Source organism: Crocodylus porosus, unplaced genomic scaffold (genome assembly GCF_001723895.1).
Source record: "Crocodylus porosus isolate Cpor-Errol unplaced genomic scaffold, CroPor_comp1, whole genome shotgun sequence".
Taxonomy (NCBI): Eukaryota; Metazoa; Chordata; order Crocodylia; family Crocodylidae; genus Crocodylus; species Crocodylus porosus.
The window spans coordinates 5,364,609-5,381,497 of NW_017728921.1; the positions used below are offsets into that span (position 1 = coordinate 5,364,609).

General features: G+C 44.9%; 1 protein-coding gene across 8 annotated transcripts in view; it reads right to left on the reverse strand.

Annotated features, from left to right (window-relative positions):
* The window catches only part of PITPNM2 (phosphatidylinositol transfer protein membrane associated 2), a 174,993-nt gene that overhangs the window by 15,028 nt on the left and 143,076 nt on the right, over positions 1-16,889 (reverse strand). For 4 of the 8 annotated variants that reach the window (XM_019538864.1, XM_019538867.1, XM_019538862.1 and 1 more), the window contains 5 exons: positions 15,834-16,045; positions 10,388-10,563; positions 9,765-9,935; positions 7,212-7,361; positions 1,787-1,951 (listed from right to left, as the gene is read on the reverse strand). In XM_019538864.1, coding sequence (XP_019394409.1) covers positions 1,787-1,951; positions 7,212-7,361; positions 9,765-9,935; positions 10,388-10,563; positions 15,834-16,045 — 874 coding nt within the window. The remainder of the gene's footprint in view (positions 1-1,786; positions 1,952-7,211; positions 7,362-9,764; positions 9,936-10,387; positions 10,564-15,833; positions 16,046-16,889) is intronic. The other 4 variants (XM_019538868.1, XM_019538866.1, XM_019538863.1 and 1 more) reach the window with 3 other exon arrangements.

Genomic DNA, 16,889 nt, shown 5'->3' on the forward strand with positions numbered 1-16,889 from the left:
AGGCACCACTTCTGCAGGAAGGGAAAGGCGCCGTCTTGCAGGAGAGGAGGAGGATCCCGGCTCTTTAGCAAGGGGTGACATTCTGAGACAAGTCAGCCACTGAAGTGAAACGGGCCTTGACCAAACAAATTGGTCTGGCTGAAAATCCTTTTCATCCCCAGTAGCTTAGCACTTGCTCTGACAATGCCCTCGTTTGGTCAGCTGTCTGCTAAACAAGAGACTAAATGAGCTAACTTTCTAATGCAAAACTCAGCCACCCCCCTCATTCTTCACCGCAGGCCTTTTATTTCTAAGCCAGAAATCAGCAAGGAAAGGGCACAGGCCTATTCCCACCCTCCACCCCCGTAGGCCACCTTTAAGTAATCTCTCACCAGCCACCTGCCAGATCCTACATTATTTATCTAGGTATGCTGATTACCAGCGACTTGTTCAGTCCGCAATCATCAGCCGAGGAGCAGAAATACCCATTTGTTTTCTGAATGATACACAGGGGCCAACTGCTTTTCAAGGTTATAGCAGATATATATCCTGAGATTTTTATTTTTTTATTTTTATATATGTGTGTGTGTGTGTGTGTGTGTGTGTGTGTGTGTGTGTATAACTGATAACCTTGATGAGTGTGTGAGTATGAATGTGAATTGGAGTTTGAGTGTGCGAGTGCGCGTACAAATTTACGCCCATAATCTCCGATGTACTCCATCATGCATAATACAGTGACAGCCCACCATATTATAATTGCAAGCATCTGGTTCCTCCAAGGGATACATTAACATGTGTCATTGACTATGATAAAATGGAGCTGAGGTGGAACAGTTCCAGCTTCTTAATAATTGAAAATATAGTCTCCGACAACCAATTACAATCTATATCCTCCACCACTGCCAGGTGCCCAGCAAGAAGTAGCGAAGCGCCGGCCATAACATTCAGCTGTGGTATTCAGACATCCCCAGATGCTGTGGTTCAAGCTCAAGCTCCAGTTCTAGAGAGGGACCAAATCTGGGGTAGAGTCTGACTCGTCTCTGCACAGATCCACTGTGTGGACCCTTTCCACTATCTGCAGCCCCCCTCCTGGGGGGAGAAAGGGGGGAGCACCATATATCAGGAGGATACATTTAAACAAGACACGTAATTGTAACAAGAGGACAAATAGTCTGATGGTTCAACAGTGAACAGTCCGAACAGCTGCCCATTTCTGAAGACAGCCATTTCAAACAGGGTAAACTAGACCCGTGTCCCATAAAACATCTGTCAACGCACTGCACTCCCCACCAGTGTCACACGACTGGCCCGTCTAATTCAAATGGAAAAAGACATAACATTGCGACAAGTCAGGCAAGCTCTCAGAAGCACATACATTCATGAGCTGACATCGGTTTGCCGGCACATATGACAGCTGGCTGATTTTTTGCTTTCCAGGAGATAAGGGAGCTTGTTCTTATCATACCCAGGAGCGAACTACATTTCAAACACCGTGGCCAGAGGACTCTGATAATCTTCTGTGCTGCATTTTAATTAAGTGCTAGGGGAAGACCTGTAGGAGTTGCTCCTTGCGACACTCTCCACGACAGGAAATACCATCCACATTCCCCAGTCCCTCCCTGCCCCGTGTCTGGAAGGATCACACATCAGTACAGTGGCTCTCCCAAACCTAAGGATCTCCAGTGAAAACATGCCCAACAAACAAAGACAGAACAGATGTGGGGGTCTTCCCTGCCTGGCCTGGTGTGTGGTGCTGCTACGTTAGTGCGAGAGTGAGAAGAAGTCTTGGAGGGTGCGAAACACTTACTGTTGGCTATGTTGGAAGCAGTGTAACTGTCTGCCATTCCTGAGACCTGGCTGGCAATGCTGATCTCACTGGCTCTCCGGAAACCCCTGAACTGAGGGGCTGTAATAGGGGTGGACAGGGACGCGTTTTCCATGAAGACGGCACCATGAGACTGAACAACATCTGCTATGAAGTCGAAACAGGGAAATCAAAATATTAGACCAACAAACAGAGACCGGGGCAAGACAAACGCAAGAAGAGAAAGGCAAAGCAAGGCTCTCAGATGCAAAAACTTTTTTAAGAACGGATGGGAAAGACATGCGTTTCATCTGAGCTCTACTTTGAAAAGGAAGTGAACACCACAGCAGGCAAAAGTAGGGGCAGCCGCGAGAATCCTCATCGCCGACTGAGAACAGCAAAACAATCACCTTTGAAAAACAAACAGCGAAAAAATCAGGAGAGGGTTATCTAAGCAGCAATAGTAAAACCATGGGTCGTACATACACATATGAATATATACTGCTCTATATATTCATGTGGTTAGCCAGAGAACTGAGAGAAGGAGAGTAACATAAAGACTTAACTGGGAGATACTGGGGTGGTTTGGGGCGGGGGTGGCAACATTAAAAAAAAAAAACATTTTTCAAAAAGGAAAAAACATAAACACAAGATTAGTAGAACAAAATGCTCATGGTTTGGATAGCCGAGTTGGACCTGAACGCAGCAGTTAACTGATACAGCCAACGCTTGTGCAACTAACATTCAGGTCCTGAATCTCTGCAACAAGCCGTGGAGGGGGGGCTGTGTACTCGCACTTCCCATACAGATCAACAGACTTTGGGAATGTCCAGCCTCCTTGAAATCTCATCTAATCTATGCTATCAGTAGTCTGTACTGAAGAGCCCAAATTTGGGTCTCTGGACTCGAAAAGTTTGACCTAATCCTTTATTTACTAAATACAGTGGGATAGAGAGTGAAAATTGTGCCTGGGTGGAGAGAGAGTGTTATTAGTGGAAAACTGACCTTAAATTTCAGGCTATTGACAACAATTGCAAGATGTGCATGCGCCATCCTCCTCCAAGTAAAATTAAGAACACCTTTTCTTTCTTTTGTTAAAACATATGGGAGGTAATGTATGGAGCGGCTAGCAAAACCGACCAGGAGTGCAGAGGACTCCTGGGTTCTTTTCCCGCTGTTCCACTGATGTCTTGTGACATGCTCAAAGTCACACTTAAACTCTGATTTCTGTTTCCTATCTGTGACAGGTACATATCAATACTCACATACCCTCTTCACAAGGATGTTACAAGGTTATATTCATCTATGTGTGTGGTACATACTGAGATATCCTTGATGCCCCCCTCCCGACCTTGGAGTCTGCCCCTGCCTCTGTGCTTCACAGATGGCTGGAGCTGTGGCCAAGGCCACTTGGCTCGTCACCCTGCCCCACGCGTACACTCCCTGCACTTTCCTCCACTCTTCATCTTGCACTGAGCTGCCAGCGATCAAGGCTGTGGCACAGTGTAGTGTGTCACAGAGCCATGCTGTGTAGGGGAACTGCACTCCAGCTGACGTTCTCCAAAAAAAGGGGGGAAGATGAAAAGGAAACAGGACAAGGTCACGTTCTGGGGAGCTGCACATGAAATTGGCATTTAGTATAGTCTGCAACAGGTTTTCTATCCCACTCTGGTACTAAGTTGCTGAATACTTAGGGCATTGGGCAATTAGGGCATACGTAGGGCATTGACCCTTTGCCTCTCTGAACCTTTTCCCCTCCCATCCTTTGTTGTCTTGTCTATCTGCACTCTGATCTCTCTGAAGTGAAGGCTGCCTCCTCCCATGGGTTTCTAAAGCACCTAATGAGGCCCATGGCAGCACTGCAACACAAACTCAACTAAACAGTCGTGCATCCAGAAGGCAAGGAGCATGAAGGATGCAACCAGCTCTCCATGAATTCAGCACACAACCAGCCAGGCTTCACTATGGACTCAGCAGCAAAGCACTGGCTGTAGGTTGGGCTTAGCCAACAGCCCCTGGCTCAGCCAGATGCAAGGTGACATCTCAAACTTCTACTGCAATGACTTGAGCTGGAGTCGAGCCAAACCTCCACCAGACAAGTCAAGCCCAGACCAGCAAGCCTGCAGCAGAAAGTCTCTCCCTCCACGAGACAGTACTGTTCGCAGGCTGCACTGAAAGTTTTCTATACCTCACAGGATTAGGGTCATGAACAAAGCAGGCAGAAGAAGGGAAACAACCCCATTTTCAGGGGTTTTCTTTGCTTATAAAAATCTCCAGAACTGCAGGAGCAGAACAGATTAAACACCCACCTAGCCTGGTAGCCTAGCTGACAATGCTCTCACACCAGTTGTTGGGGGAGGGGAGGGGGGGATTTTTTTTCCAGTTGCAACTAGCAAGGATAACACCTAATACAGAACAACTTTTCATCATGCTCATATAAGGCTGCTATCTGGTGGCACTGCACTTGTATAGCTCAAGAGCTGGGTAGTAAGAGTAATAAGGAGCAGATCCTTGAATAAGACAATGATACTGGGCCACATTTTGTAGCCAGCTCTCATGATCTTATCAAGAGACCCCCCACAAAAAAATTTAGCTTTTTTTTTTTTAAAGTCCCAGCTGCTGCCATCAAAGACTGCACGAACATCTCCGCTTTCATTTAAAAACCAAAATTCTCCAGAAAATGTTTCTCAAAAGCTTGAAAATGTGAAGTGAGAGACCCTGGAAAGCTCAAGAACCAGGAGGCAAATAATGAGAAAATCTTCAATGTGCACCATTATTGGTATTTATGAAAAATACATTATTTTTAATCATTATTGCCTGAAGTCTGACTCATGGCTTTTGAACACTCGGGGTTGGTCACACTGGGTATGGAGCACAAAAATTGTCAGGCTTTTTAACAGCACCCTAGCTGGTGTTGCCACAAAGGATATTTTCATTCATAATGTAACTAAACTATTTAGCCGAATCATACCCATGCTGAGGAGGAGAAGCTACTTCTTCACAGGATGAAATGCTGGCTCTGACAGCAATGTTTCCTTACTCAGCCTACTTTTGTGTTTTCAAAGGCTCCGTTTTATCTTTCCCTTTCTGTGGGAAAAAGGTCCCTTTTCAGGCTGTGCATCCCAACCCCATAACAGAGGGATTTCCCAAGACAAGACAAGGGGCAGGAAACAAGGGTGGAAAACTTATCCAGAAAACTGGTTCCACCCATTTCCCCACTTTAGTGGGACTTAGGGATTTCCCACCATCCCAAATCTGTAAGTGAAACCAATTTGCAAACCATCGCCTGGGATGTTTGATACCACAGGACTGTAAGGTTCACCCACAGAAATGATTGCGGAGTCACTTTGCAAATTGCTTGATATAAATGACTTGAGACCTTGCCAATTATAAGCAAGCAAATGCACCGAGTTTCAAAGTAGCTAGATTTAGACTGTGCAAATTATCTTTCTTCCCCCACCCCCATTTCATTTGATGGCACCACTTTGTCCCGTGCCAAAGCCAGCATATTCAAATCAGTGGCCTAAAGCGAGATGTCAAACAGAGGCACTGAACTGGGAAGAGTGGTGCCAAAAACCTGTTGGAAAGTCACTTATTTAGGTGTATGTGTTCGACAACAGCCTGAATGTTGTTCAGTAAATCCCTGAGAGTAAGAGTAAGAATAATGCAGTCTTAGAAACAGGGAATCTTGTTACAGCACCATTTCTGTGAATAGATCTGAGCTTGAAAAAAGGGGGGGAAGGTGCGTGTCTGTGTGTGTTACAGCGAGCAGAGCAGTGCCAAGTGAATAACCACGCTTCTACTGAGGTTCCAAAGTGGGGTGTGGGAGGAAGACTGTGAAGACAGAAGCAACATACCATCTTCTCTAACCCTGAGCTGAGCCTCCGTAACTCCTACCTGAAAGCTAGGTCTCTTCATTTAAAGCCTCATCCATCCGTGTGCTGGGTTGCACTGAGCTGCCCTCCTTCTGTAACACTGACAGCGAGTTAAGTCCATAGGGCACTGGGGTGGCCTGCAGTCAGCAAACAGGCTGCTGCAACGCAGCCTGGTATGCTGCAAAGGAATGCAGAGCCACTGGCATGACACTGAAGCTAGGGATGTTTAGAATAGCAAGGGAGATTTGGGGAGAAAGTAGAAAGAAAAACACTCCACCATGCTCAGCACTGGCCTAGCTCTGCTCCTGCTCAAGTCAGTGATAGACAGTGAACACCTTAGAAAATCTAACTCTGCGACTTCAAAAGCAACGTAAAAGAGGCAATAACCATTCAGGAGACTTTTACAGTCCTGAAAATCCCCTGGAAGCCGTGATGCTGGAGTGCAATGTATTATGTTGTACAATCTGATCTGAACATAGCTGGGCCATGTTACACTCTCAAGATATTGGCAGAAGGGAAGAGAGTCTCACGTGTATAATCATGGTCCGTGGGCCAAAACCAGAACAACAACTTTTGTCGGTGATCTGGATGATGGCTGTAGTCACTGCTGCGCAGTCCTTCCAGGAGGATGGAAGGTGAAATTTTTTAAAGTTCAAAAGGTTGTCAGACATCTAGTCACCATCTGCATCTTTAGAAAGCCTCTCCTTGGGTCCATCTATCTGCTGTAAGCCCAATGGGCAACTTGCTTACTCATGTGACCAAGGGCTGCAGAAGGAGCAATATTTATAAGAGGTGGGAATGCACAAAAAATTATAGGACCGGGGAAAAAAAAAAATATACAAGAAGGTGGAAGTCCTATTAAACTAGCAAATGCATTATCAGCCATATAGCTGGAAGAAAACAAGCCATGCAGCGCTGCTGAAAGAAATAAAAAAATCAGACCAGTTCTTAAAGCACAAGTTATTTGAGAAATCAATTTAAAAACCCATACACGCCACCTCTGGATCCTGAAAGTTTTGTTCACTGTGTTCAGCTGATGCAATATTCAGGTTTAAGCATGACATGCTCACTTTTAGGCACTTTCTGGCATGGACATATGATATCCTCCAATTTCCTGTGCAGTCCATGTGACTGCACTAGCAAGTGCTGCCCACTGTTAGCAAGGAATGAGCGTGCATTTGAACAAGAAATTCTGTGCCTGGCATAAACTGTACAAGTCCCAAAGAAAAGCAAAGTGAGCGTGGGACCACAAGCCTTTCAGCAGCAGAGCCAGAGGGGAAAGACATATATTGTCTGACCTCCCTCTCCCCTTCCAGCAGGAGAAATGAAAGAGGAGACAATTTGTGGCTCATTTCCCACCATTCCCACCCTTGGCTTGTGGTCCTGTACTTGCTCAGGGGCCCCTGGACAAGTATACATGGTTATGCAGGTGCTTCCCTTGTTGTACTCAGAAACACAGTGCAAAGCTTTCAGCCCCATAAGGCAGGGCAGCATTCTCCAAGTAGCACCCCTGATACCCAACACAAGATCACAGAAAAGTGTAGATTACACACACTCAGCAAAAACAGCATTTTTATTGGAAACATCTTGCCAATTCAGAACAGGAACAGGGATACTGGTTTCCATGAAGTTGTCCTGGTGCTGGAGAGCAACCAATGGGCTGCTTTCCATGAGGAGGATGGGGCTGTTCTGGACTGTCTCAACTAGAAGCAGATGGGGAAGAAAACAAAAGGACAAGAACAACAGACATGTGGCAACATCTTGCAAAACACACAAACAGTTACCATCAACCACTTGCAACTAGAATTCAGGCTCTTCCAAAAAGGACCACCTTCAGATATAGCAGGTAAAAGCCACCAATGTAGATGATCTTCCAAATAAGCCCAAATTCAGTGCCTTACTGAATTAAAGAGTGTGACAACACAGGAAAACAAGAACGACATTTCAAGAACAAAAAGAGATGGAAGTCCTCTCATGTAGCTTTTCAAAATAATCACCGGACATAATTATCTAGTTTATGCAGTGGACTCCTCTTATGGTGAGAAATATTCCTCCCCCAAAAGTGAAGACTTACTTTCTTCAGCTTTCTAATACACTGAAACTGGGGACAGTTCATTGATTTCACTACAAATGGAGCTTTACACATTGCTGTACTCAAACTGGCTCTCTCTTCTGCATTAGGGAGGTGTAGATTGGAAGAACTGAAAGGAGACTTTCAGAGCACTGATGCTTTACTTTATGGGAAAAGATGCAGAGGAGCAGCTCAACAGGAGGTGTTATGTGCAGCTAGCTGTGACAGAGCACCTGGACTTCATATGATTACCAACTCATACACTTTAATTATAGTAGCAATTAACTTTCCTGGAGTGCCCTGCAGTGAGCACTGTAGCTTCAATCTTAGCTTTGCAAATCACAATTAAAACAAGTCTTTCCAGTCATGTGTGAATCACAACAGTGATGTTTTGATCCCAAATGAAGAAGGATGGCCTGTTATCTTTACGACAAGCAAATGAAAAGCTTTCACCTCATACAAAGGAAAGAACTGAGAGCTGCTTGTTTGTCGGTTGCTTTATTCATTGCACCAGAACAATGTCCATTCTCATAACTAACCTCAAATCAGAGGAGGGTTTTAGGATCACCCTATAAATCCTGCAGTCAGAGTTATTGCTGTTTGGAGCTGGACTTACTGGAATGGAAAGATGCTCGAACTTAAACAAGGATGCCCTAACTAATGTCAGGAAAGAAAAACAAAGTAATCTGTCCCTGCTATTGCACAGGATGATAACCTAAATGCACTGGAGCGTTGGCCTCAGGCTTCAGCAGAAGTAGGATTGGCCCCATCTAGCTACATACAGTTTAAAAACTAGTTTCCAAAAGGTTGAAAACAAGACTGTTCAGATTTGGGAGCGTGACTGATTAGCAAGCTGTTTCTGTGGTGACATGGCTTCCCTGAGTTGATATGTAAGGCTATTTTTTGGCTTGCAGATGCATATAATTTTGTCTAGGTCTATTATTGAAAAGTTGCAGTGAACTTGAAGAGAAATTTTAAGAAAAGAGTATGCGGGACTTGGAGAAGGTGTTTGAACTGCTTGTTCAGACGTTGGTTTAGGCTGATGTCCATTTAACCAACTGGCTTCACAAATCTGGTGATTAAAAGTACAACACTGATATACACAGAAGTCCACCACTTCATGGTTTCAATACAGAAAGAGATGTGGAGCAAACCAATTAAATGCCATGGGAATTTGGTTCTGTTATTATTGGAAAACTATGACAGTCCTGAAAAACCCAACCATTTTCACAAAAAATACTGAGCATGGCATAAGGCATTTTTTTTCCCCTTCCTGCACTGGAGGGCTTGATCCAACAGAGAACCAAGTGGGGCACAGGCCTCTACCATGCTCTTTGAATAGGAACTCAGCACCAGACCCCCATGCCTATGCTGAAACCAGCACTGGCTGGGATGAGGGAGATTGGTTTGATGGGGGCTGAGACAGGGCAGCACAGGGTAGGCAAAGGACACTGCAGCCGTTTTCTAGTCTCCCTTACTGCTAACCAGGAGGCCCAGCTGAGCACTGCTGCACTCGAAGGAGAGAAAGTCCATGAAACGTGTCCAAGGGAAACTGTATGCCTTATAGGCAACCATTCAGCATCACCAGGGCAATGACGGACTTTGCCCAAACATCTCAGCCTTTCCCCGTCAGCTTGCTTCCTCGATATATGGGCAAAGCGCCTCCACAGGGGGCTGCACTCCCCCTTGACCATCCTCACTCCCCTGAAAGATCAAGCCCTTAAAAGCTCCACATAACTGTTTCTGTGCAATGCTCTAACCTCAGATACAGCCTAGTGCTGTAAAATGGAGGACTTCATATGGAACACAACACATGCTGCGTGGGCCTTAATGAATAGTAACAGCATTTCGATTGCGAGGCACCGAATTTGGAGGGAGGAAACCACTTGCCTGAGAAATCATTAATGAAGCTAATGCTATGGGGCCAATCCTGTACTCTGCAGGTGGTTAAAACTCCAACTGACCTCAAGTGATTGCATCAAGAACAAGGGCACAGGGCTGTAGGTAGATAATGTGGATCCAAAAAGTGACTTACCCAAAAGAGCAGAATTGCCGTCACCCAACGGGAACCTCTGGTAGCGTGGAATATTGAAGGGGGGCAACAGGTAGAACTTCTTTTCCAGGAGAGGCTCTAAGCGAGAGGCAGAGGGGTCTGCAGGATGGAACAGGTTATAGACCTGCTGACAGGCTGGTCTGAGCTGAAAGACTATGAAGAAAAAGAGGAGGAAAAAGAATGAGACACACTTCCAAGTATTACAAAGTTATTTGCAAGGCTTGTATTAATTTGCAAAGGGCTATTTGCTATCTGTAAAATGCACTGCTAGGGAAAGAAGGCACTAAAGAGAGCTCGTTTCCAGCACATTAGAGTTTTAAGTCAACTGCTGGGTTATTAGAACATTCTTTACTAAGTAATTTTTGTAGATTTTTTACTTTTATTGCAAATAAAAGCCTTGTGTAATCCCCAAGTACAGGAGCAAATTATTCTTTATCAAGGGTGGAATAGGCATCATTTAATTTTTAAGTGTGCTCTACAGTCTCTCATCCAAATTACTGGATTTTCTCTTTGGAACCCTGAACCTTTTTATTTTATTTTTTTTGGTTGCAGAAGGCATTTTAAATGCCCACTCAGCAGAACCACTAGCCAATGTCAGAACTTACTGTCAAGAGCTGGAATGACTGTTTTCCTCAGAGCAAGGACCAAGCCCAAGGGAGACCCAAACAGGAAAAAATCAGTGATTTCAAATTCAAACTTCCCAAGGTTTCCTCCATCCAGCATTGTGGAGCTGCTAGATCTCCTGGACCCCGGGTCATTTCTCAGCACACTAGAATGTAAACTAAAACAAAAGGAAGAGCAAAGTGAAGTCAAAATGTCATTCATCTGTTTGAAAATAAAAGGTGGGCTCTTCATTGGTTAAGTAGGTTAATTGTATGCATACACGCTATTATTTTAGCAAAAGGAAGCCTGCCCACTAACCAGCTCCACCTCATCACGCGAGTGAATTCCACGAACCCTCCTATTTCGCTAGTATGATCCAACCCACTGATTCAAGTTCCAAGCAAGATGCAGTTTTTAGGGTTCTTCTATTTATTTCTCCACTCTCTTAAAATCCATTTTCTTGGGTGTTGCTGCTGAAGTAATACTTTGCCAGCTAACAGCAGCAAATGAAAATTACTAAATTGCATGCAGAACTCAGCATTTGCAATTAATTTTTACTTAATGCCATTTGAATTATTATTACTGCTAGCCCTCTGCTTGTCAACATTTGTATTCTTTCCATCACCCTATTCTCAATGGTATGGAAAGCTGTGCTTACCCATTTCTTCCTCAAGGAAGTTGTTGGACAAATGTTAAAGGATTACAAAGGAAAAAGAAAAGAAACATGGGTGGGGGAAAAGAGAAAAAGAAAGATCAAAATGTGCAGGAGGGTTTCATACATTCTCATACACTGACTTTGCCCCAAAGAGCTTGACAAACATTTGCACCATGTAGAATCAGCTCTGCAACCATGAGATAAATTGCATTTATCACACACCTGTGACACCCATACCTTCACTCCATCTGCGTATCCATATTTGTTAGTGTTACCAGCATCCTAAACACCCCGTAAACCCAGCCCTTCAAACAGCTGCAGTGAAAGCATACAACACCTGCCACTTAGTCTTTCTTTTTACCCTGTACAGTATCCAGTGTCTCCGTAAATTCAATGGATCTGAAGTGAAGGCCAGGTGTTTCTAGGCTGAAAGGTCTAATAGGCCTAGAACTGCCAAAGACCTGAGAGACAGGAGAGCTGGGAAACACCACCCTCCCCTCCCCACTTCCAACAGGATGCAGCACTTGCTTCTATTCTAGATCTGGTGGGCTGCAAGATATCAGATGTTAAATATCACGATGCTATCATTTAGAAAGAGGTTATTTTAGGGAGTAATAAGAGGTCTCTAAAACGTCAGAGACATAATTTTCCTGTCTGCCATGGTCTGCAGGGTCAGACTAAGTCAACCTGGCTGGAGTGGTATTATTATTTAGAGCTGGAGGGATTAAAAGAGAGAGGGCCAGTTGAGAGCAGCCGAATTGATTTTAAAGCTGTGTGTAACAGAGCTGAACAAATTCTTCTGTAAAATATGTGGGATAAATAAATGACATGAGAGCTTGGTCTCAGGGAGAAGTTTGCTGGCATGAAGTGAGAGAGGATGCACGTTGTGCTGCCCTTCCAGACCCCGTGCCTGCCACACGATGAAGTTCTACCTGGGTCACTGCAACTTGCTGGATCTCTACAAGCAACAAGGAGGCTGCTCTCCACGTGCCTCAAAGTCCTGCTACCGCTGCCTTGCGAGTACCCCATATGAAGCATGCCCTTGTGTACACCTTGGTGCTTAGAGGAACCTTTGCCCATGTCTGTCATTGGAGCAGGCTAATCTGATGAAGCAGCAGCTGTGAATCGCACACTCAGTTGGGAAGAAAGTAAACTGGTTTCACTCCAATCATCTCATTCTGGTGAGTGATACAGTGTCCCATAGGGACAGCACAGTCACCAACCACCAGTGCTAATAAAACCTTTGCCCCAGAGCAGAGCTGTCATGTATTCTCCCCCTTTCTCTCTCTTCACACATGCACACACAAAAGCATTACTCTATTTCTAGAGCTTTGTTACCAACAGCAGCCCATTATTAAGTTCACTTATTGTATACATAAATATCATTGAGGAGGGGAAAAAAAAAGTCAAAACAGTGGCATCAAAACCCTGAGCATAATAGAAGATTACAGCAGTGACAGCTAGAACAAGCCTGTTTCCCTTCCCATGACGAGCGCCTGTCTCCCTGGGGTCAGGCTGCTGCATGCTGCTGCATGATGCTAGAGTGCATCTGGAAAAGGACAATCCTTTGGTGAAACTGGAGCAGTTTTAGCTGTCAGACCTGTGATGCCTTGCTTGGTTATGTATAATGAATACAAAACAGTTTGTAATGAGAGAGGAACCAATGATTCAAACAAATACACAAAACACCAGGTTGTGTATAGACCCAATGTATTATGTCAGGACACGGTTTTCTAGATAGGGACAAATTTTACGTGACACTCCCAGCACGTCCTGTGGGGAACAAGAGAAGGCACAACCTAATAATCTATTTGGACAGTTTTTCTCATTTTACTGGACATTCATCAGTCCTTTTAGGAGTCAAAGGACTGAGAGGAGAGGGGAAATCAGAATCCATCATGCTTCCAGCAGCCTACAGTAATCTGTTCTCCTTTTCAAATGCAACAGAGGCATTGCATGCATCAATTAAGAAAAAATCTAACAGGCTTCAGAAACAAAATCAACTAATTTCCACAGTGCAACACTGCAGAAATACTCTAGCTTTCAAGGACTGAATTTAAGGAGGAGAGAGCAGTTGTATCCTCAGATGATGCTCAGCCTTTGCTGGGCTTTGTCCCAGGGAAGTGGGTAAGCATCAGAACACGAATGAAAATTAATCTGTACTTGGCTCGTGTTCGAGTCTATACTGGGCACCGATCAAAAAGTCTCCATATGCCAAACTGCCCAGATGATACACGTTGACTGTGCTTGTTAGGAAATCTCGGATCTCTCCTGCCAAAAGCGACATTACGCTGGGTTCTGGTTTTTATAAGGAACGCCATTACTAGTGATAAAATGATGCACTGATAGCACATTGTTCTGATCACCATGCTGACAGCGTACCACAACACAGTAATCGGTTCAACAATGTAAACACCCTGTTCACACACCCCATAGAGAAGAGGAAAGCACAGTGTGCCTGAATTCCCTGTTGAGGGGTGCAATCTGCTCTGCACAGCAGAGGGAAGGGGTCGTAAACAGGACTGGTGCATGTGGCCCCTGCACTGGCATCCTGCTCAGGGAAAGAACGAGAATGGCCAGTTCCTGCCATGGGGAGTGACTCATCTTTGATTTCCCCTCAGGTGCCACTGGCAGCAAAGGTGGATTTGGAAATAAATGAAACAGAAGGTGTAAAGGCAGAATAATTACTGTCCGCTCCTGCAGCCAGCAGCACAGCCAAGGAGAACGCCTGACTAATGAGAGGCTAAAGCCATTCCTCAAAGTCCTACACGCTGGGAGCAGAAAAAATGGTTTGGAGAGAGGAAGCAGGAGAGAACCAGTTACAGGGAACATTTGGATAAAGGCACTGCACTGTGGCAGCTACAGCATCTATAGCCCACCCTGGTCCCAGTATTCATCCCACAGAGCAGACACACATGCCAGATGCCACACCAGGCCACCCTCCAACTCAGGCCTGGGTATGACCCTCTGACCTCAAGAGCAAGCTGGGAGGAGGAAGCAAACTGTTCCAGCTCGACCAGCATTTGCTTCTCTCATCCAGGAAGCTGTCCTGATAAGAAATTCATTGCCTTCTGGAAAATAGACAAAATGCTCATTGGTGTTCCTAAATGCAGTCATCTTTTTAAATAAAGCATCTCTATGCCGCAACCACATTCACTTTGGATACTTTCCCTCTGGTATAAACCTTTCAGTAGAGGGCCTCAGACAAGAGAGTGCAGAGTTAGAAGATAAGGGCACCTATCCACATGCAGCGAGGCTGCTCTGATGTGCTGTAATTACAGCACATTAGAGCAGACTAGGTTAATCGAGTCTCCTGGAGCGTGGTAATTACTGCGCTCCAGCATCACATGCATCAGTATCCCCATGCTGAAAAATGGCAGCAAGGATGCTTTAACTAAAGTTCATGCAATGAGCTTTAGTTAAAGCACCCCCACCACCATTTTTCAGCGCAGGGATCCTGATACACATGACGTTCCAGGCACTTTAATTAGAGTGCCTTGCAGAGCCACTCTAATTTAAAGGGCCACTCTCTCCCCCACTCCCAGAGCATGTGTATAAACACCCAAAGAATGTAAGAATTGCCATTTACAGGGGCAGACCATAGATCCACCTGGCCAGTATCTTGTACCACACAGTGATAAAGAACAGATGCTGAAAGGGAGAGTGACCTGGATCTGACCAGGGTTTTTTCCACTGTTCCTCTCCTACTTGCAGCCTCCAGCATTTAAGGTCTCAGAAGTTCTGATTCAGAGCCCATGCCCCTCATGCCCACACTCAATAGCTACTGAAGCCTTTTTCCTCCAAAAATTTCTCCAAACCTTTTTTGAACCTGGTTAAACTGTCCAATTCCATAACACCTGGTAGCAATAAGTTCCACACTTTAATGCCACACTATGTGAAAAAGAACGTCCTTGTGTTTGTTTTAAACTTATCACCTACAAGGTTCATGTGTGACCCCTGGTTCTTGTATTGTGAGAGGTAGTAAATAATAAATCCCTATTTACCTTTTCACCATTTACTACTTTGTAAACCCTTATCAAGTCCTTCCTCAAACATCTCTCTTTAAGCCAAACAGGCCTAGCCTCTTTAGTCGCTCCTCACGGGGAAGACGAATCATCTGTGTTGCCCTTCTCTGGTTCTTCCATATCCTTCTGAGGTGTAGGGACCAGAACTGAGCATGGTATTCAAGGTGTGGATGCACCCTGGATTTATTAAGGGACATGATGATACTTTCTGTTTTGTTTACAATTCCCTTCTTAATAATCCCTAATATTTTGCTTGCCTTTTTGATGGCTGTTGGAACAAGGACCCATTAGACAGTGGACAGCAAGGCCTGATAAAGTGTATAGGCGTCTTTGCTTGTCACTCGGTGGAATGGGAGAGCTCAAGTAGAGGCAGTCTGGGGCTCTCCTATTCCACACACTGAGGGAAGAACTGCAGCCAGAACAGAACGGCTCCAGCTTGGAGAAGCAATCCTTCAACAGTGTCTAAGTGGTGGCAGGGTTTAGTCCTAAGACACCATCAGTCCTCCCACTGAAACCTGGAAATTTCATCAATAACCACTGGAAAAATGTAGCAGTGTATTTAAAGTAGCACCAACCCATGGCATCATGCTTAACAGCCCGTAATTTCCCTGTGAACTCAACACTCCTTACTGGAACCTAAGCACATCTGATAGTCTGTAACCCTTTCCTCCAGCTTACTCCCTGCAGACCTGTAAGACAACATCAAAACTTCAGGGGAGCACCCCCCTTGCCTCAGGAGCTGCTGACTTGATTCCTTTGAAGCCTCACCTTGATAGGAATGCCTGATGTTGCTTTATTGTGTCTAGTTCGTAGGTTGATGAATCACTCCTTTTTCGTGGCAGTTGCCGCTTTGGATCCTCTCCATTGCTGCGAGGAATGTCAATGTTGCTCCGGCTGAGGTGTCTGCTGGCTTCCAGATTGGAGCTGGTGGAACAGTAACTGTTGTTCACAGCTATTCCAGGGGACAAGAGGTCGGTGTCCTAGGGTATGAAGTGCACAGACTTAAGCATCAGAGAGCTGAGTTGCAAGGGCTCCCATGTTACATCTTCCCTCTTCAAACATCCCCACTGCCTCTCCATCTGCTCCAGCATCCAGCTGAAGTCTATCTAATCTCTCACTCAATCAGATGGTTTCCTAAGGCACCCAGGGTATCTCTGTAAGCCCCTTGATCTGAGCTATTTTACCTATCTCACAGTAGCTCCAAGAAGAGGAAGAAAAATCCCCACCAATCTGAATCTCCATTCATGCTTCAGCAGCAACTGAATCTGTCTGGTAGAACAGGATGTTGGTTATAGTCGGAGAGAAGTAGGGCTAGAAGGGCCCCTCCAGAGGTCATCTAGTCCAACCCCTGCCTGAGGCAGGATCAGCCCTATCCAGTTCTAGGCTCAGAACATCCTAGTATATGGAATTTTAATTTAATAAATGTCTGAAAACAATTAATTTGTGATCTACAAGCCTCAAACTGAGAAGCCAGTAAACTAGCGTATAACTAGAAGCAACACGACATGTCAGTGCGTGTCATGTAATTGGACAATAACTGAATGGGAGGAAAGCAGACATGAATGCTCAGCTACAATTACAGGTCACTTAGAAGAAAGAACATTGTTCTTTCAAACAAACCTCATAAATAAAATGGGAAATGATTAGGAACTCTTCAAAACACACTTATAGGCTTCAAGAAGCAGGTTAGCAGCCCCCTCTGGTAATAAGGTACAAGATGACTAGAAGCAAAACTAGAGAGACTGGCAGTGGAGTACTCTCTTCTCTCCATAACTGGGGGGTGGTGATGTTATAATGCTAAGTGTCAGCCCAACTGGTGTGTGG